At 49.2% G+C, this 20,869-nt stretch overlaps 2 protein-coding genes across 5 annotated transcripts; one reads left to right on the top strand and one right to left on the bottom strand.

The window, feature by feature from the left end:
• Positions 1-375: 375 nt before the first annotated feature.
• Positions 376-4,154, top strand: LOC141958795 (carboxypeptidase A1-like). The gene is made up of 11 exons (XM_074901683.1): positions 376-500; positions 711-792; positions 1,013-1,147; positions 1,235-1,336; positions 1,473-1,574; positions 1,652-1,753; positions 1,896-2,006; positions 2,817-2,907; positions 3,287-3,486; positions 3,732-3,816; positions 3,967-4,154. The coding sequence occupies exons 1-11, from the start codon at positions 376-378 to the stop codon at positions 4,152-4,154; spliced, it is 1,323 nt and encodes a 440-aa protein (XP_074757784.1).
• Positions 4,155-4,737: 583 nt separating this feature from the next.
• Positions 4,738-20,794, bottom strand: CEP41 (centrosomal protein 41). Of its 4 annotated transcripts, XM_074903569.1 has the most exons (11): positions 20,689-20,794; positions 20,076-20,139; positions 18,283-18,330; positions 14,179-14,240; positions 13,013-13,082; positions 12,407-12,548; positions 11,291-11,442; positions 10,905-10,972; positions 8,910-9,024; positions 8,547-8,762; positions 4,738-8,078 (listed from the first exon to the last, which is right to left on the bottom strand). In XM_074903569.1, exons 1-11 carry the CDS (start codon positions 20,719-20,721, stop codon positions 7,930-7,932), a joined length of 1,119 nt encoding a protein of 372 aa, XP_074759670.1. In that variant the 5' UTR covers positions 20,722-20,794; the 3' UTR covers positions 4,738-7,929. The 4 variants fall into 4 exon arrangements, with proteins under 4 accessions (XP_074759670.1, XP_074759672.1, XP_074759674.1 ...); XM_074903571.1 differs by lacking the exon at positions 8,547-8,762; XM_074903573.1 differs by lacking the exons at positions 8,547-8,762; positions 18,283-18,330.
• Positions 20,795-20,869: the final 75 nt, after the last annotated feature.

Here is a 20,869-nt window from a genome sequence, read left to right as displayed (position 1 = left end):
CTGACCTCTGTCCCGTGCCAAACTTTAAACCGATTTCCCCGCCGCCACCGCAGCCACGGTTTAGGTATCCGGCTCCACTAGTCCTCCTCCCTCCCATCCACCCCGTGTGAAAATCTGCATCTCGCACTTTCTGGCCCCAAATTTATCCTCTTCCTCCCCACCGCAAGCACCGTGGGCGGTGGGATTTGGGCACCTCCCTGTGACTCACCGACGGCCCCAGCCAGTTCCTGGGACAGGTTTGGCCGGGCTGGGAGTGCCGTGGCAGGGGGGGGGAAGGGGGACGGCGGGGCCTGACCTTGGCCGGAGCCAGCCGGGGCCTTCCCACGGCCCTGGGAAAAGGGACAGCTGGGGCGGGGGGCGGGGGCCACCATCCCGATGGGATTTAAGAGGCCCCGGGGTGCTGTCGGGACACCGGACGGACTCTTTGGGCTGACGATGAGGAGCCTCGTGTTGTTGGCTGCCCTGGTGGCAGCTGTCGCTGGCATCGAGACTTTTGTTGGGTAAGGGGGGGGCTGGGGCAGATTGGGGACGGTGGCACCAGTCGGGGCAGAAGGAGCTGGTTCAGTGCCGAGGGGGCACAGACCCCCTTGGGAAGAGGCTCAGTGCAAATCCCCAGGCTTTGGGGGGGGTAGATGGATGGGGGTTAGGCTGGACCCACAGAGGTCGGAGCTTGGCCCTGCCACCGCCCCCAGCACCCCCTGACCCCGCAGGCACCAGGTGCTGCGCATCATCCCCACCAGCGATGAGGAGCTGCAGAAGGTGCAGGAGCTGCAGGACCTCGAGGAGCTGCAGGTACTGGGTGTAACAAGCTGGGGGGGACTTTTGGGGACGCCCTCCCTGCCAGGCTGTGTCCCCCCCCAAACCACGCTGTAGAGCAGAGATGGGGCTGGGGGGGCTGGATGTGGGATGATGGGGACCAGTTGGGGGGAAACAAGACAGAAGCTGGTACAGGGAAGCGGGGGGTGGCCCAAGACGGGCTCTGACCCCCCCATCTCGCTTTCTCCTCCACCAGCTGGATTTCTGGCTGGCACCTCGTGGCCTCGGGCACCCGGTCGACGTCCGCGTGCCCTTCCCCAGCCTGCAGCCCCTCAAAGCCCACCTGGAGGCCAACGGCGTCTCCTACTCCATCATGATCGAGGACGTGCAGGTCAGCGGTGGCGGAGGGGAGGCGGGGGAGATGCGGGGGGGCCGGCATGATGCAGGACGAGGGCTCATCCTGCCCCGTGTCCCCCAGGAACTGCTGGACCAGGAGCAGATGGAGATGTTTCGTGGCCGGCGCCAGATGCCAGTGACCACCAACACCTTCAACTATGCCTCCTACCACACCCTGGATGAGGTGAGAAAGCACAAAATTTGGGGTATTTTGGGCATTCTGGAATCGCTCTTGCAAAGCCCTTTTGCTCCATGTGCAGCAAGGGCAGGGGGGGAGCTGGGAGTGACACCCCCCATCCCCTCCCATCTGTCTTCCCCAGATCTACAACTTCATGGACTTGCTGGTGGCTGAAAACCCCAACCTGGTCAGCAAGCTGGAGATCGGCCGGTCGACAGAGAACCGCCCCCTCTACGTGCTCAAGGTGAGGATTTGGGGTTTGTGGGGTGACCGGAGAGTGATCGAGGACAAAACCAACCCCCCAGTCTCTGCTCTTTCCAGTTCAGCAAAGGGGGTATGAACCGTCCAGCCGTCTGGATCGACACTGGCATCCACTCCCGCGAATGGGTGACGCAGGCCAGCGGGGTCTGGTTCGCCAAGCAGGTACGGGCACGTCCCGGCCACAAGCTATGTCCCCAAAGGGCCACAAGGTCCTGCAGGCACCGTGGACACCGGGTGGCTGACCCCACGGAGGGGATGGTGATCCAGCAGTGCCAGGGAGCCTCAAAACCACCGTCCTCTGTAGATTGTCCTGGATCATGAGAACGATGCAGGTCTGGCCTCCATCCTGGACAAGATGGACATCTTCCTGGAGATTGTCACCAACCCTGACGGCTTCGCCTTCACCCAAACCCAGGTACCAGCCTGGCTTCTCTCTCCTCTTCTCTATGAGCAATAGTGTGGCCAGCAGGGACAGGGGAGGGATCTGAGCCCTGTGCTGGGCACTGGTGAGGCCGCCCCTCGCTGAGTGGGTTCAGTTTTGGGCCCCTCACCCCAAAAAGGCCATTGAATGACTCGAGCGTGGCCAGAGAAGGGCAACGGAGCTGGGGCAGGGTCTGGAGCACAGGTCTGCTGGGGAGCGGCTGGGGGAACTGGGGGGGTTCAGTCTGGAGCAGAGGAGGCTGAGGGGAGACCTCCTGGCCCTCTGCAACTCCCTGCCAGGAGGGGGCAGAGAGGGGGGATGAGTCTCTGGAGCCAAGGCCCCAGCGCCAGGCCCCGAGGGAATGGCCTCAAGCTGCCCAGGGCAGGGTCAGGCTGGCTCTGAGGAAGGATTTCTGTGCAGAAGGGGCTGTTGGGCGTTGGAATGGGCTGCCCAGGGCAGGGGGGAGTCCCCGGGATCCCTGGAGGGGTTGAAGAGTCGGGCTGAGCCAGCGCTGAGGGATCTGGGGGAGTTGGGAACGGTCAGGGGGAGGGTCATGGTGGGGCTGGAGGAGCTGCGAGGGCTTTTCCAACCCAGAGGATTCTGGGATTCACAGCCATGCTGGATGGGGCTGGGGAGCAGGCTTGGGGTGCTCCTCATTGAGGCCCCTAAAAGGTCAAAGCCTCCTTGTCCCCGTTTCCACGGGATGGGAAGGGGCCCAACCACAACCCGTTAAATTGCCCCAGACATCGGGTGCTGGTGGACCTCCAGCCCCGGCCACCAGCTGAGCTGGCTCTGCCCTTCCAGAATCGCATGTGGCGCAAGACCAGGTCCAAGCAATCGGGCTCCATTTGCATCGGTGTGGACCCCAACCGCAACTGGGACGCAGGTTTTGGAGGTCAGAGCTCTCACATTTGCTGTCCGTGGGGGTTTCCACTCTCCGGGTGGAGGTTCTGAGGCCATTTCTGGTTGAGAAAGATCCACTGGTGTTCCCTGGGGAAGGGATAGGACTTGCTCTCCGTGGCAGAGACGTGGGTTTGGGTTCCACCAGGGTTTTGGTGTCCCCTAGTGAGCAGTGTGGTGGGGACCACAAGTGAAAGTCATCATACAAACATCTAGGAGGAGCTCCAAGGATGGTCCTCACTGGCCCACAGGCAGCTGAGGGGTGGGAAAAGCTCTCGGGCTTGGAAATGGAAAAAACTCTTTGTCTGTGTGACTCTCTGAGCCACCCAACCAAAGCCACCAAACACCCAGATTGTGTTTTCACTTCTCCACAGGGCCTGGGGCCAGTGGAAATCCCTGCTCGGAGACGTACCACGGACCCTACGCCAACTCGGAGCCCGAGGTGAAGGCCATCGTGGACTTTGTGAAGAACCACGGGAACATCAAGGCTTTTGTCTCCATCCACAGCTACTCCCAACTCCTGCTCTACCCCTACGGCTACACCAGGACTCCAGTGCCTGACCAGAAGGAACTGGTAGGGCTGATGGTTTGAAGGGGGCTGGGATGATGTGAGGCTGCTCTCCTCCTCCAAGAAGGAGCAACCTCCATCATGCCCCACGGAGGGGGCACTGGCAAGCCAAGAAGACCCCCCCAAGCCAAGGCTATTGAGCTTTGGCATCTTTTTTGCCTGCGGCACAAGCGAAAAAGCTCTCCCGCAGGTTATATCCTGCGGGTTTTTCCTTTCTTTGGCTCATCTTTCTCCCTTCTGTGTATTCCCAGCACGAGGTTTCTGCGAAGGCAGTCGCAGCTCTGTCTTCTCTGTATGGCACTAACTACAAGTACGGCAGCATCATCACCACCATCTGTAAGTAACACGGGGTGGGGCGCAGGAGGGGTTCCTCCCAAAATAAACCAAAACCACTCACACCTTGGCTGAGACGAAATGTCCTGTGAACTCCCCGCACGACGCCAAGCGACCGACGCCTCCCGTTCCTCCCGTTGTTTCCCCCCTCAGATCAAGCGAGCGGAGGAACCATCGACTGGACGTACAACCAGGGCATCAAGTACTCCTTCACCTTCGAGCTGCGGGACACGGGGCGTTACGGGTTCCTGCTCCCCGCCAAACAGATCGTCCCCACCGCCCAGGAGACGTGGTTGGCGCTGAAGGTCATCATGCTGCACGCACGGGACCATCTAAATTAGCTGTGGGGAGGAAAAGAACACAATAAATGAGTGTGGAGAAAGATGAGAAATGACTTTTGTTGTTTTCTCTTTTGTCTAAATCACGTCGGAAAGTTTTTTTGGAGGCTGACTCAGCGCTCCTGCAGGTGGCAGCCAACAAACAGCGTGTGCTGGCCCAGTGGCCCAAAAAAGGGATTTAAAAGGGCATGAAAATAGTGGGACACAAAAGGAAGGTGCTTGTTTTCCATCTGCTCTGGGAGAGGATGGAAGGGGAAAAGGTTCAGTTTGACACTTACTGGGCAAAGCAGAGCTCAGACACCGCTGTGGCAGCAGGAGGGGTGTCCCCCTTGCCCAGCCCTGCTGGGGTGGCTCTGGGCCGTGAGGCAGTCGGGTTAACACGATTTCTTCTGTGTATTTTCGTGGTTGAACAGTTGTGGTGCTGGTCGAAAGGTCCCTCCTCACCCTCTGCAGTCCTGTGGGGAGGAGGAGCCAAGCTCCCACCGAGTCCCAGTTTTGCAGGTGCCATTCCATGCTCTCCCTCAGCTGTCAACGCTCAAGCTGAAAAGAAGTGCTCAACCACACAGTGGCATTTACTTTTTATTAAATTAAACAATTAAAACTCCCAGACTCCATAGAGTTTGACTCTCTTCTCCCAAAAAATACCACGTCAGAAGTCCAAAACCATACAAATCCATCAAGACGATGGGGAAGTACATTCAGTTCTCCCTTGGATGCCCTGGGTTTGGAGGATCTCAAACAGCTCAGGCTAGTTATGTCCACATGTTTCAGGAGGTTTTCTCACAGCCCAGAGCAACCAGAGATTTCGGATCCATCTCCCACAGCTGGATAGCAGAGTCAGGATTTAGGCTGACACTCACAACCCCCACATGTCATCTCCATTTTCAGACAGAGGCATTTTATATTTGCTTACAACTTTAACGGCCTTTCTGCACGCTCACAGAGTTGACATACCCCCTACTCACACACCAGTGGGACCCCGTGTGCTGTACTGCTCCCCGTCTTTCAAACACACAATAAATGATTCTCTTGGCTCTCACCTCTCCTGTGCACATTCAGTTAAATCAATTTTTCAGGCAAGCTACCACCTGAATTATGCAGGAGATGCTCCTTTGTTCAATGTTTTTATTTCATAAAAATGGAGGTGCCGTATGGAGCAGGAAGGAGCAGCAGACTCAGGACATCAAGCTCAGATTACGCAGCTGCGTGAGCCACGTTTATCTGTTCAAAGCTAAATGGGGCATTTCTGCCATGTTTCAGCACCAAACTCCTCGGAAATCTTTATTTAGTTTTTATTTATTTTATTAGGCCACCTAAAAGTGTTGCCACTAAAGCCCCCAGAGGCGCGTCAGCTGCCCAAGGCTGTGAGCAAAGAGTGCAGACAAAACCCAGGTTTCTACAGCTCCTGCTTTAGGCTCAGACCATTTAAATAAACACTTTTTTCTTAAGAAGTGATGCTGCCGTTCCACAGAAAGCCAGCCGGTCTGAGATAGGAGGACAAGCTGCTTCATTCAAAATAAATACACCTACAACTAAACCAACAAGAAGGCTTCCAGAAGCGTGATCGAGTAGGAAGGTGAGAAAGCAGAGCAGTAAGCCTGTGAGAGGCATCCAGCTTCCTAGGGATGGGCTGAAATAAGACCCAACCAGACCCATTATCTTCAGACCTGACCAGCCTGACTCGCAGGGTGTATAAATTAGAGTTGGTTTGTACAACTTAAAGCATCCAAGGACCTCCTTGGGAAGCTGGGAGCTTTAATTTACCTCTCTGCAATCAGATTTTGTTACATATAAAAATATATTTGAACACTCAGGGGCATTCAGCTCTTTGAAGTATTTTGTTTGGTACATTTCAAATGCTGGCTCTGCCTTATGCCCCTTGATTTCTCCCTTATTCTCCCTCTGGGGGATGCTGACACCGCAGCAGAGGTTTGTGCTGATCACCTCACTCTTCTCTGGAGAGGACTGTTACAGCTCTCATCAGATTGAGTCCCCGTATCGGCCCTCCTCTGATTTAAGACTCATGGAGACACAATAAATTTGATAAATGCACTCAGGGATGTTAAGCCTTAAACTGCCAAACTGGAAATTACATGCAATTTCTCTCACCTTGCCCTTTCACCACACTTACCCCTGATAATCTGCACCACTGGTGAATTTTGGGGTCTCCTGAAGATTACTTGTCTACTTCAAAAAGGGGAAAAAAACCCAGCACCAAAACCCAAAGAGCCACACACAAAACCCACAAGACCAAGAAGCCAAAGCTGAGCAATACCTTAGGTAAAGGCTAGAGAGCAGGACCTCTCTGTAACTACCTACAATGTCTCTCGTAGGCAACTCTGCTTTGTCACTGGGTAGATTCAGATGATTTCTGGGTCACTCAGCTAATACTGGTGTGCTGGAAGCACAGATATGATGAAAGCTGTGATACTTATTTTCTATTAAATCTTCACCCCCTGTTCTGTTACCAGATTCATGGTCCCTGCTAGATTTGGGGGACCCCGGTGAGAGGGCAGAAGAAAATTTCCCTTCAGCCACCCTAACCTTAAAGAAATTACTCAAAAAACACTGCAAGGGCATAACTCGGAATAAATTTCCAGCTTCTATCAGGCACCGGAACTGCAGAGCTATTTGCTGCTCCACTGAGGAACACAGTTTGCCTCCAAGTATCACAGAAGCATTTTATGAAGCAAAATGTTCTGTCTCCTACCCTCAACTCGCAGCTGCCTGTACAAGGATAAGGGAAGTTGGCTTTGTCAGCAGAAGAGAGACGGGTTCCTCCACGTACATCAGAGTTTTCTGCAGCTCCAGTGACCAGCAACTTGCTCTGGCAAGTAGGAAAAGGAGCAAACCAGCGGTACACAAACTAAAGAGATACTCTGCCTGCACACCAAGAAGAAGGGCACAAATGATTTTGCTCTAAGACACGTCAGCTAAAACCCAGCTAAAAACCTGCGTCTGGCAGCCTTACCCTCTCATTTAATCTCATTTAGAACCAAACCCACCACACAGTAGTTCTCTGTAGCCACGGCAAGGAACAAAGCAGAAAAAGCACAGTTAGAAGGCAAACCTTTCGGCAGTAAAGGAAAAAAAAAAAAAAAGTGAGAAAACAGTTTTTATCTCCTCCGGCTCACCTTTAAAAATACAGAATTGTTTCACACACTGACCATGAGTAAACACGACTGTCAGGTTACAGTGCTACGCTGAACATTATTTCCAAAACCAACTTTATTACAAATACTTCTGTTCATTAATATAAATTTTCTATAAAAAACCCCAAACTTACGGAATCCTCTCTTCAACATTTTGGCAAATTGCTGAACGTCTGTATCTCTGCTACAAAACACCAGTTTTTGTCCACAGATGATTTCTGGCCTGTTCACTTTCACGTGTGTTCTCCTGTTCGCACAGTCGGTGGTTCTGGGCGCAGCACGGGGAGAGTGTTTTTACAGACACGAGTTCATTTGTCTGAACTACAAGCTTGGCAGAACCATTTCTACTGGTCGCAGGCTTTACTACCAGTATCCTCCCTCCCCTACAAAATCAGTGATATCAACTCTGTCCTGACACTGCACCTAAAAGTCAGCCTTGCCAAAGTGACCCCGTTCCTGCTTCTACGAAACGTCAACCCTTCCAGCTGCCCCAGCCTTACCCGAGCTGCCATTTATATATCACTGCTCCTTTTCTCTGCAGATTCCTAAAATGACAAGTGGGCTGCGCTGCTCGGGGTTCCCAGAACCTGGACATTCAGGTATTTAGCAGAAGAAAACACTGCTGCTTATTTCCACGGCCTGTTCTGGAAGCTGCTCCTGCTGAGCGAGCGGGCAGTGAGGGGTCCCACGTTGCCCGCGGTGCTGGGGAGGCTGGGGCTGCTCCTCACGGTTGTCACCTTGGAATTGCGGCCTGAAGAACCACGGCTGAGACGGCCTGTGGGAAAAAAAACACAACCCCCCCCCCAAATATCAGAAGCTGTGTGTGTGACTGAGCACAAGGACACACAAATGATCTGTTGGGCTTTGTTGGCTCTCCATCTCTCGTTGTAAACATACAGAGCCATGAATAATTCAGTGCGGGGTTCTGGGCAGTCTCTAGCTGTGCAGACCTAAGAATTTGAAAAATTTACTAATCACCAGTAAAAGACATTTAAATATAGAGGGCAGAATGGTATATGCCCACCCTCAGCAGGCCCAGGATTTTGCCCTCATGTAGCTATATAAGATTTCAGTCCTCTGGGACTGGCATAGCACAGGTTTTGATCGATCTTCACAGTCAGTTTAAAAAAACCCTCTCCCTCTCCCAGCAGTGTCATGGAAAGAATATAGAAAAGCAGAGAACTGCTGCAGGGCAGGCTCAAGAGCTAAAGAAAGTGGCTGCAGCATTTGTCCTGAGTCTTACTGGCAGTATCTGAAGGAATGTGCTCCTCTTCCAGGTAGTACTTTATCTTTTGTAGATCATCTGCAGAAAATCTCCATTTATTTTCAGCACGTGCAGGTGGCACTTTGGGAGAAGGTTTTTTACGGGCAGATCCAGTGGGAGCTGCCACCTGGCAGGATGCAGGGAATGAGCCAGTGATCAGACCTTCTGGGATCTTCTGTGCGAGGACCTTCAGGCCTGTAGATGTACAGACCACAAATTCTACCAGTCACAAATAAAACATTCAACAGAGCTGAATACCCAGCTCTTCTCAATCTCTAGCTCACTCTCTGCTCTTGATCTACCCACCCGAGATCTCAGGGAGTCCTGCCCATCCCCACTTACCTCCAGATAACATGAACAAATTCTCAAAGCCCCTCTCACACATGGTTGTCGCAGCCTGGCTCGCTAACCTCTCATCATTGTCATACAAAATGATAATTTTTCCATGTGCGTTTTTCTGATAGGTAAAAGAGCTAAGGATTAATTTGTAAACTTAAGGTGATGATTAATACCTTTTAAGAAGAAGGGACACAAAAAAATGGGACTGGAGACTGAGAGACTCCCTGCTTGATTTGCAAGCATCAGGCAGGAATACCTTCCCTGCACTGGTGATTTAAGGCTGATCTCTCAGTAGCTGAGGCTTGCCAGATGCTTGAAGGACACAGCCTAAGCCCCACTGGAGTGTAGCCCCTGCAGCAAGCATCCACCAATTTTGAAGATTCACAGAATCCCAGAACCATCTGGGTTGGAAAAGCCCTTGCAGCTCCTCCTGCCCCACCATGACCCTCCCCCTGACCGTTCCCAACTCCCCCAGATCCCTCAGCGCTGGCTCAGCCCGACTCTTCAACCCCTCCAGGGATCCCGGGGACTCCCCCCTGCCCTGGGCAGCCCATTCCAAGGCCCAACAGCCCCTTCTGCACAGAAATCCTTCCTCAGAGCCAGCCTGACCCTGCCCTGGGCAGCTTGAGGCCATTCCCTCGGGGCCTGGCGCTGGGGCCTTGGCTCCAGAGACTCATCCCCCCTCTCTGCCCCCTCCTGGCAGGGAGTTGCAGAGGGCCAGGAGGTCTCCCCTCAGCCTCCTCTGCTCCAGACTGAACCCCCCCAGTTCCCCCAGCCGCTCCCCAGCAGACCTGTGCTCCAGACCCTGCCCCAGCTCCGTTGCCCTTCTCTGGCCACGCTCGAGTCATTCAATGGCCTTTTTGGGGTGAGGGGCCCAAAACTGAACCCCCTCAGCGAGGGGCGGCCTCCCCAGTGCCCAGCCCAGGGCTCAGATCCCTTCCCTGTCCCTGCTGGCCACGCCAGTGCTGACACAAGCCAGGATGCCGTTGCCCTCCTTGGCCCCCTGGGCACACTCTGGCTCATTCTCACCCCCCCAGTCCCTCTCTGACCGGCAGCTCTCCAGCCACTCCTCCCCAGGCCTGTAGCCCTGCTGGGGGTTGTTGTGGCCCAAGGGCAGCCCCCGGCATTTGCCCTCAGTGAAACTCCCCCAGTTGGGCTCAGCCCATGGCTCCAGCCTGGCCAGGTCTCTCTGCAGCCTCCCTGCCCTCGAGCAGACCAACACTCCCACCCAGCTGGGTGTCCTCTGTAAACTGACCAAGGGTACACTGGATCCCTCCTCTAGGTCACCAATAAAGATGTTAAACAGGAGTGGCCCCAACACCCAGCCCTGGGGACACCACTCCTAACCGGCTGCCAGCTGGATTTAACTCTGTTCACCACAACTCTTTGGTCCCGGCCATCAGCCAGTTTTTTACTCAGTGAAGACTGGTTAGTAACAGGCAAGAAGCACCTTTGTGTACCACCTCCCCTCTCCCCTGCAGCCCTCACAATCTAACAACCTGGGAACTTATCAGCCTAATTTTAGCTAATAATCCTCTTTCTCTCCTCCAGAGAAAAGCCAATCCTCATCAATGTGCTGAGAGGAAGTGAAGGGATTTGATCAACGCATCCCTCAAACAGCCCAGTGCTCAGCAACAGCAGGGGACGGGTGCCCAAGTAATAAGGCTTTGCCTTCCAGCAGCCAAACTCCCAAGAAAAGCCGAATTCAGGCAGCTCCCACTGGAGCCAAGAGGTGCTGACAGCCTTGAGGAACTAGAATCCAGGATCTCATGACAGCAGTGGAGCCACCCCAGGTAATCACAGCCAGTGTAAAGGACTTGTCCTCCCACTCCCCTTGAAACCCCCAGATTTTGGTGGTTAAACATTGTCCTGGTCACAGTTCCAAGTATTTTTGCTCTGATTGTTTTTGGAAGCCCCCACCAACATCCCCCCAGTTTGTTGTTTTTTTTTTTTTTTTTTTTTTTTTTTTTATTCCAGCACTTGATATGTAAAGGATACATATTCCAGAATATTATTTGTATAGGGGTTCATGGTTCTAGACAGCGTTGCAATAGGGTAGGAATAAGCTGCAGAGGACAAAAAAAAAAAAAAAAAAAGAGAAAAATCATACAGCAGCTAAACACCAGCCTGGAATACAACTGACATAGACTTGTGAGAGTGCAAGAGACCTGAAAATCCACTGAATAAGGGATTAACATTAGCTTGGTCCCCTCATCTATTTTCCAGGAAAGATGGGTGCACAGGATGAGTGCTGAGAGCATTTTGCACCCAAGTGACGTCCCAGCGTGGGGGAAAAAAATGAAGTCAGCCAGAAAAATGACACAAAGAGCTGAATATATGATCCCAGTTGGCACTGGGCTGCTGGGGGATTCTGGCCTTCTCACCTCCAATAATGTGACACTGGTCGTAGGCATCCCGGTCTCGTACATCCAAAAGCAGGAAGGGGCAGTCGGGATAAGGCATGTCTTTAGTCTGAGTGTCCACTTTTTTTGGAGTGTCCTTTTCTATATCCAGTTCACCAACGCCACTTATCACGCTACAAGAGGAAAGAGGAGGTTATGGCACAAACAAAGAAAAAAAAGGTCAGAGTGACTTTCCATCAACTGTTTCAATAGCCCATTTATGTTCCTGTCCAGCCAGACACCACATAAAAATGGAGAGATTCTATTTCAGGCTTTCCAGTACGTTGTAAAAGACTGATTTCATTTTTATGAGTTTAAAAAATAAACAGAGCGCAGCTTTGCTACGTGAACATACTGTACTCTTCTGGATCGGTCAAATCCAGGAGTGTTATTCAATGTCTTAAGTGACTCTGAGGTGAGGGAGAATAATTCTAAGAAGCTGCCAACGTTGAGATCTCAGCAAGTTAGACACAGTAAATCACTGTCAGTGCCACGCAGAGGATTACCATTTCATCACTAAATTGGATACAGGACATGAAACCTCCAGATACTCTCAGTGGTCACTAAACTAAAAGCTTTGATACACGATCCTCAAGCTTGTCAGGCTTGTGTCTCAAGTCTTCTGTTAACATTTGCACAGAAACAGCAAGGAGAGGGCTGAGACAAAGCTTCCTCTTAGTGTCTTCCTCATATCTCTGACCTTGACTGGCGATGTAGTGGGTTTGGAAATGGACTCTTATTCTCAATCATGGGACAACCCGTTAAGATCATCAGTAAAGCACATTAGTTTCCCAGAGCAGCTCATAACATGGATTCTTGAACTCAGGGAGCTGGATTGAATCACACAGACATATTCCCTTGTCAGCCATTTAGACAATCATCTGGTGGCCACAGTGCTGGATTACAGCCTCAGACCAAACTCATTCAGACAAGAAAACCTGCCAACCCTCTCTCTCGCTCACATCCCTGGACCTGCAGAGCCAGGCTTGAATGAGAAATACAATATAAAACCACTTAGCAGCAATTTAAAATAACTGGCTGGATAAAAATAACTGTCTTGCTAAGACAGGGAGAAAACTGAGTATTATTATCAGGCACCTCTGCAGAGTGGACCGATAGGATTCCCCAGCTCCTGTGTTGTTTATGAACAGGACTGGACTCGGGGTCCCGTCGGGGCTTCCTTTCCCGTTTGTCCCTGCTGTGACTTCAGCATCTGCATCTGGAGTAGCAGAATCACCATCTGGGGAGAGAACAGGGTACAAAGGGTTAAAACGCTGCAGGAAACAAGCAAGCAGGTTTAAAGCCCAGTTTCTATTCTTAGAAGAAGGTGTGTCTCTTAAAGACAGCCTTACCTTCATCCTCTTATAAGGATGACTTACTGAGAGCCTCATATTAAAAATAATAAAGAGCCATATTATTTTTAAGGCCTCAAAATCTTATTTTATGAATTCAAGAAAAACATAATTCTTGATGTCTACTGACTTACTACAACAAACTCAGCAGCAAGAGGCCTTTCTTATCTGCAAGCCTTTCTGTTTTAGGAGTGTTTCTGGTCCCAAAGTGGAATGCCTGCAGGCCACAGGTTATTCTTCCCTCCTGATTAAAAGACTTGCTCAATAGTCAGCTCTGTCTGTCAGGACACAGTTCACCATACGACAGTGATCTACAGCTCCTCCTCTTTGTGCTTACAATAAACACTGTTACCTTCCAGCTTGTGGATCTCCTCATTTGTCACTTCTAAGGTTTCATCAGATAGAGAGGCAACCTGGATGACCTGCAGGAAACAAAAGCAAGCAACTATACCTTGGTGCACATGAACCAGTGTCAATGAAAGACAGCGGGGATCAGCTTAAGGAAAAACAATCCTCAAGCCAAACCACATTTAACTCAGTGCAACTTCTGCTGGACTTCAAGGTCACATACAAGTGCATATATGACGTCTGTATGGCAAGTGTGTCCTTTTATTAAGCAGAAATTGTAGGGGAAAAAAAAAAAAAAAAGAACACAAAAGAATGCTCAACCTTAGAATAAAGAAAAAACAGATGTGCCATGCTGGCAATATCAAACACCAGGATATTTTCTGACCTTTATGAAGTTCAGTCACTGAAACATTTCAGAGGATACACTAGACTGGCTGACAGCACACATGGTTAACTGGTCTGTGAGAGCAGAGCTGGGATATTCACGTACTAAATCAGTTCATCACACCGGTGAGAGTCACTGGACTGGTCTTAACAACCCAGGGGAACTAAAGATCTGAGACTGCAGAAAGCCACTCCAATATCTGCAGGTTTAACCTTCTCTTTCCTTCCCTCCTTTGAAGACAGCTTGTCTTTTTCTAATTTTTACTAGTTTTCTTGAACCAACATGTAAGCAACACACAGCTCTTTATTTACGGATCAAATTTGCAATTTCTTAATATTTTGATTTTAAGTAAAAAAATATGCAGAAAGCCTTGAAGTCACAACTTTCCCCATCCTCTGCAGTTAAACCTGCTATTAGGGAGGGCTTCAGGCTGTGACTACTGGACACAAAGCTCGATGAGATCAGATTTGAATGCTACTTTACACAGCCCTTTTCTTTCATAAGAGGCTTGAAGACCCTCTTAAGGTAACAGACAAAAAAATAGGGGAAAAAATGTCAAAGACAGGATCACTACAAATGTCAATTTGCAACTAAAAGCATTTGACTACTCTGAAATCACTGGCCTGAATGGTTTGCTTTAATAAAGGGAAATCTGTGAGGGCAGGAAGAAGCCAGTACAGAAGAATTACAGACTAAGGCTACATCATAGAAAGCTTTAGACAAAGAAAAAATGCTGTTTATAAAAGATAACAACTTTCAGAGGCCAGAGAGGGAACTATACATACCAGCTGGGCAAAAGTAGTCACTTTCAGCCTTTTAAACAGCTCATCCTTTTTATATCTGTAATCTTCAAAAACAAAACAGAAGAGGACAATGTCAATTTTTTAATTAAATTCCCAGCTTTTGCAAATACCAGGTAATGGGCTTAGTCCCAGCTATTCTTCTCCAAGGCAGGATTTCTGGGCATTAAGCTTGTGCTGAAGGATGGGAGCAGCAAACCTGAAGACTTTGTGAAAAGTAATAGCAGTTATAGAGAGAGATCTTGTCCAGATCCGATTAAAGTGGAGAAGGAAGATTTAGTTGCTTTTAGCCTCGAATGTGCATTACTTTGTGTTTTCTGTTCTTGCTGGGGGAAGGAAGCAGTTTTGTGGATTTATCACCTCGTCTGCTGTTCTTTGAAGCCTGCTACAGCTGCAAAGCCTCTTAAACCAAAAGATTTAATTTACCTGAATTTTTAAATTTGTGTAAGTTACAGCTAAAGCAGAGCACAGGGGCACTGTATCTCAGACTATGTCTTTTCAAATACTAAGCTAAACATGTATGTTTAATCTTACCGATTAAAATGCTCCAGGTTTTCTTTATCTGACAATTAAATTCTAATTCCTACAATTTGCTTAAATGGCTACTTAAAGGAATGGATAACTGACAGAACAGCAGATTGGCATGGATACCAGCTTGAAGCACACGTAATTGCTATGGAGAAACTAGACTCATTAAATCTTAAGCCTGAAGACAAAGCTTAGGTAGCAAGAAAACTGAGAGGTCTGTTGGAACAACTGACAAACAACCAGCACAGAGATTAACAGTGCTAAGGAAGCGATGACAAGGATGGAAGTCTGATTGCATACAGATACTCGAGATGCATAAACACGAGGAAGAGAGAAGCTTTCCAGTGTGAAACAAAAGGCTGTATGGAGTAGGAGAGAGAAGCTAAGACGAGTATCAGTAGGAACATCTTGATATGAAATAGCCTCCCACGGGAAGTAATGGAAGCCTCATGCTTTGGGAAATTTACAGCTAGAAAGAAGATAGCAGAGGAGGGGGGAAAGAAAAAAAAAAAAAGAAAAAAAGATCAATCCTGTGCTGGCAGGGAAAGGCGAAGATGATCAACAAAATTCCTCCCGTGTCAGGCACTGCAGCTCCTGGAGCCACGCTCTAATGAATCTAAGCTCTCTCAAAAACTAAAATCGCTTCTCCTTTCTTTTCTTCCTTCTCCCTTACTAGGCTCCACCTCTGAAGTCATAGATTTTAGCTCATAGAAAAAGAAAAACCCTTTGCATTTTTCTAACAGTCCCTCTCCAGCTGTTCAGCTAAGAGGGCTAACAACGGAGTGCAGGACCTTTAGCAAATCCAGCCAGTTAAGCAATTCTAAATCCTCTAAAACCATCTGCTGAATTCTCCATTAGCTTAAACAAGATGGGGGAGAAGGGCTCCAATCCACATTCCTGTAACCACCACACACACACACACACACACACACAAAATTACTGCAAAATTAGCTTATGGAAACTCTCAAGCTGACATGTGTTTAGAGGAGCCCCCATGTGAATGCTGGAGGCTGAGATTTCTTCCCTGTATAAGCAGTGATCATGTGCTTCCCAACAGACATCCTGCTCAGACAAGGTTCTCCCCATAGACAGCCAATGGGCACATTATGGTTGCAGGACCCTGAGAAATTGTGAGCTTTCAACTCTGTTTTTATTTATTCCTATCCTTTCCTCTTAAATATACTTCCTGAAGAGGGAGGCCAATTAATTTTCAGCATTCAGAGCAAGCAGAGTTCCCAAATTCAACATCTTACCCTGCATCATTTTTATTAGGCTGCAAAGCAAGTGCCTACTTGCTACTCAACAGCTTGTCTTAGAGAAAAAGAGCCCATCCAAAACACCCCAGTGCACTGCAGTGTGCTCTGTGCGTTTCAAACCACAGGTCTGAAGTACAAGACCTGCACATAAACTAGATTTCAGAATGTCAGTTAACTTGAAAATGACCTTCACCGTTCTGGCAAACCCACCTGGTTTCAAGCCTCAAGCTCAGATTGCTAAAGCCTCCCTTTACAACTTGGAAATAACAGCAAGAATTATCTTTTCTACAGCCCATTTCACCTGCCTGACACAAACCCCACATGTAGCCCATGTCCATACGATTAAAACTCCCCAGCCACGGACAAAAAGGGCCCTTCAGTCATGTGAAGGGCAAGAAATAAACTGAATTTAGAAAGACAAATAAAAGCAACGAAGCTTATGAAGTGCTGGACGTCTATGAACACCAACAAAGCAGAACCATTGTCACAGTGTAGATAGAACACAAATGCTGGTTTCCACCCACCCCTAGCAAAGATTATTTATCCCAAAATAAGCCTTTATGATCTAGATCTTGCCTCTACCACCCAAAATTATTTCTATCAAGAAGAAAAACCACAGCCTAACTGTTTTGTTATTACAAAGCCTGGAGCAGACCAATCTGAATGCTTTCACGAGCTTCCCAGCAGTTACAAGAAATTTCAGAAGTGTTGCTTCCAACTACAAAAGCAACACGACGTACCTGCTTCTGTCCTGGAAGATCCATTCGGATTTTCTGACATTTTTTTGCTTCAGTGAACTGGTCTGAAGCTGTAATTATTCTGTATTCAAGGATGCTCTCCTCACGGCTTCAGAAATGAGTGAAGCAACACCAGAGAAAAGGAAGAGACTTGGTGTCTCTCCTCAAGTCAATCCTCCAAAGGACAAATCATCGTGGTTCCGGCTCTCTTATCATTTTTGATTCCACAGCGGGCTCAGGGTATTAAGTCCCATTCTCTCACGTTACACAAGAGACAGAGAGTTGCCTGTGCTGGGTATTTAAAGTTGTGTCCAAACAGTATCATCTATCCATGAGAAATCAAGGGGGAGAAGTTTCTAAACTGCCTGGGAACACAAGGTGTCTATTCAGCCCAAATATAATGAGAAAGTTTCTACCAGACTCCAGAACCACGATTAAACAAAAAGAGTCCTGCCTGAAACAAAACGAGATTCAAAGCAGAGATTGAAAACCAACTAGACCCATACAACAAGATTTTCAGCACAGATACAAAGCGATGGCAATCCAGTGTTAAGCACTGAAATCTTAGTCAACACAGGATTTTGGAAGGCAAGGTCATTTTTCTTTTGATTTTCCCCAAAGACCTGCGGTGTTTAAAAAAAAAAAAAAACAAACAACAAAACCAACAAACAAACTGGCAACAAAAGACCATTTTGCACAAAGCTGAGCACAAATATATTTACGTGAGAGATTAGTGACCTCCCTTACAGTATGAACACTACCACCTCAGAGCAACACAGTGAGTGGTTCTAAGAATTAAGACTGAACATTTGAAATCCTAATTAGTCATTAACGGGGGCAATTTTTCTTTCACATCAATAAATGCAGCTTTTGGGTTTAATAGCTTTCCTGGCTCTCTATATGAAAATAATCTGGACAGTAGGTGAAAATAAAGTAGTAGAACATTAGCTTTATCAGTAATTTCTTTAAAAAGCCCATTTTCAGTGGGAAAACAGACTGAAATAAATATCAGTTAGGCTTTCATTAGCTTGAACAACCCAAAGTCTTCAAAACATCAGTGTTTAGTTCTGGTGAAGTTAATGAGTTACAGAGGAATGAGCTTGTCTTTTTCCTACCTTCGAGTATTCTGATAGAAATCTATGACAGTTATACAAAGGTAAAGGATCTCAAGTTGTTACCTAAAAGTGAAATAAAATCTCAGAAGTGCAGTCTGAGTCTTCCCAGATGAGTCTATTCTAGTTTTCTTAGTCCAGAAAACCTCTTCCTGCCTGTTTTCCATGCAATAACAAGAACTGCACCAAGAAGGATCTGGAAAGACTCCTAGACCTGCCTGTCTGGTTTCTTAAGTTAAATCTGTAAAGCACTGTGAGAGACAGAGAAATGAGGCACAGCACAAAGTGGAAGGTGCCCAGCAAAGAATCAACCACCTTTGTATCCTGCTGCTGCCATCATAGTGGAGATCTCCAAGGAAACAGAGGGCCTGGGGTTCAACCCCCTGCTCCTCGATCCTCTTTCAGTTTGGAACTAACTCACCACAAGTTACATCCTGCTTCTCTCCAGATACTCACTTCTTTTGATCTCTTCCAATTTCTCAGTGTATTTTGTCAAACTGTTTCCTGTAACGGAAAAAAAAAAAAAAAAAAAAAAAATCAGTTTGTTACAATTTTTTAATTAGTGATTTTCTTCAGTGCTATTAAGACCTAGATTTTTGGAGGGGAGGAAAATATCAGATTATGATAACAAGTGTTTGCTGTAGATGCTCTTTCACCATGACAATACAAGGCATCCATAAATCAAAAGTACCACGACTTTCCTCTTTGTGCTTTTCTCTCGCAGGGAAGGCCGAGCTAAAGAGCAAAGTCAGTCAAAGGACTTGCTGGACTCTGACTGCCACCCGCCTCTGGGAATGGGCACTGGTCCAGAGGTTAAAGCCTCCATACTGGAGAGAGGAAGTCACTGCAAACGTTCATGACCAGAGGAGCTCAAATCTTCTACATATACCCACAGGCGCTGCTTCAGTTTTTCTACAGAATGCACCTGAGTTTTATTTTACAGGATTTTCAGGGAGGGCTACAGAAGTATCCACACCTGCTAGTCACAGAATCACAGGATGGTTTGGGTTGGAAGGGACCTTAAAGATCATCCAGTCCCAACCCCCTGCCCCGGGCAGGGCCACCTTCCACCAGCCCAGGTTGCCCAAAGCCCCGTCCAACCTGGCCTTGAACCCTTCCAGGGAGGGGGCAGCCACAGCTGCTCTGGGCAGCCTGTGCCAGGGCCTCACCCCCCTCACAGGGAACAATTTCTGCCTTAGATCTCATCTACATCCACCCTCTTTCAGTTTGAAACTATTCCCCCTTGTCGCATCCCTACCCCCCTGATGATGAGTTCCCCCTTTCCTGCAGCCCCTTTCAGCCCTGGGGGGCCACTCTAAGGTCTCCCTGGAGCCTTCTCTCCTCCAGCTGAACCCCCCAACTCTCCCAGCCTGTCCTCACAGGGGGGCTCCAGCCCCCCCAGCATCTCCGTGGCTCCTCTGGCCCCGCTGGAGCAGGTCCGTGTCCTTCTGCTGTTGGTGCCCCCGAGCTGGACCCAGCCCTGCAGGGGGGTCTCCCAGAGCGGAGCAGAGGGGGAGAATCCCCCCCTCGCCCTGTGCCCCCCCTGCTCTGGGTGCAGCCCAGCACACGGGGCCTTTCTGGGCTGCCAGCACACGTTGCTGGCTCATGCTGAGCTTCTTGTCAATCAACAGGAATCAGAACAATGATATTCCAGAAAAACAGCCTTCCCATTTACAAGTTCCACGCCAAGCCCTCTCTATGCAAAAGCATAAGTTGTTCCGACAATGCTTTGGACAACAAAGTCATCACCTTCAGAAAGTCACTCCCTAAAACTCACTACACTACAGGCCTCTCTCTAAGGGAGCTAAAATCAGGACCTTGGTATTCAAATCCTAACTCCAACACTCTGCTTCAAGCACAACTGGGGCCACGCTGTCCCTTTGCCAACATTCTTATGTGGATACTATAAGCAGATGTTACTGGATAAAACTGAACCACTTTAACAACAAAAAAATCCCCAAAGACACCCCCTAAGTATATGTCTTGACATACACCCTTGTCAAGATATTAGTTTATACAAGACAAGCCCACATACAGGAACTCCAAGAGCAGTAATTTCTATGGAAACTGTCACAACTCAGCCTGATATCATGAGGTGAGACACATCACGATCGCAATGCACGTTCTGACATAGCTGCACAGCATCTGGGGTAAAGTAGCTCAGGACAGAGGCAGTTAAGAGATTCATCTTTTTTTTCATACTCCTACATCCACGTTTGGTGTTTTTACCTTACAATTGTTTCACTTACCAGTATCAAGGCGGGTTTTTATATGTTGGTATCTGGGATTCTGAGGGATGCGCCTGGTTAAATACTGTTTTAAAAAGAAGAGTATAAGAGGACGTCAACATACAATCATGTATTTGTTTTAAAATAAAAAATAAACATTAACAGAAAAGGCAATTTGAAGATCTCTCGGAGAGAGGAAAAAGAGCAGCAAGACCACAGGCATCCTCTCGGACATCTCTCAGGCACGACGACAGACCTCTGGATCTCCAACCCTGTGTTAAATCCCCTGCCAAAACGCCACTTTAAAGCCTCAAAAGGCGAATTTCTCTCCCTTTCTTTCTCCACCCGCAACTCACCCTGAGCACGCCCAGCTCTAGGGGCCCCAGGAAACCTCCCCCCCGCCCCGATTTACGTCTTCGGTTGTGCACTGGCCCATCGGGGTCCCTGAGAGCCCCCCCCAACCCTCCGGTCCCCCGGAGACGCCCGGGCCGCTGGAGACCCTGCGCTCCATGGGCCGCCCAGGGCTGCCCCCCGTCAGGAGAGGGGGAGGCCGCCGCCGCTCCCCGGCCCGGCCCCGCGGGTTCCCCCGCCCGCCGGCGGGAGGGTGACGGCGGGGGAAGGGAACTCATCCCACCTCCGGGTTCCCGATACTCCTCCTGCTCGACATCTTCCCGCAGCGGAGATCTCCCCCCGCCGCTCCCCTCCGTCCCTCGCTCCCGCCTGACCACCCGCCGTCCGCTTCTGGCGGCCCACCCCGCAACTACCCTCGCCCCGATTGGTCGCCCGTCGCGCCGGCGGCCAATCAGACGCCGCGT

This window comes from Athene noctua, chromosome 3, assembly GCF_965140245.1.
Source record: "Athene noctua chromosome 3, bAthNoc1.hap1.1, whole genome shotgun sequence".
In the NCBI taxonomy this organism is placed as follows: Eukaryota; Metazoa; Chordata; class Aves; order Strigiformes; family Strigidae; genus Athene; species Athene noctua.
The sequence above is the reverse complement of the archived record's forward strand: the minus strand, read 5'-3'. Positions and strand labels throughout refer to the sequence as shown.

Excerpts from the sequence above, each read along its gene's own strand:
- LOC141958795 (XM_074901683.1), top strand. The coding sequence starts at position 376 with ATGGGATTTAAGAGGCCCCGGGGTGCTGTCGGGACACCGGACGGACTC. Across the intron at positions 793-1,012 it reads AGGACCTCGAGGAGCTGCAG|CTGGATTTCTGGCTGGCACC; the intron begins GTACTGGGTGTA and ends CTCCTCCACCAG. Across the intron at positions 1,148-1,234 it reads TCATGATCGAGGACGTGCAG|GAACTGCTGGACCAGGAGCA; the intron begins GTCAGCGGTGGC and ends CGTGTCCCCCAG.
- CEP41 (XM_074903569.1), bottom strand. The coding sequence starts at position 20,721 with ATGTCGAGCAGGAGGAGTATCGGGAACCCGGAG. Across the intron at positions 18,331-20,075 it reads AAAAACCCGCCTTGATACTG|GAAACAGTTTGACAAAATAC; the intron begins GTAAGTGAAACA and ends TTTCCGTTACAG. Across the intron at positions 14,241-18,282 it reads ATTGGAAGAGATCAAAAGAA|ATTACAGATATAAAAAGGAT; the intron begins GTGAGTATCTGG and ends TTGTTTTTGAAG.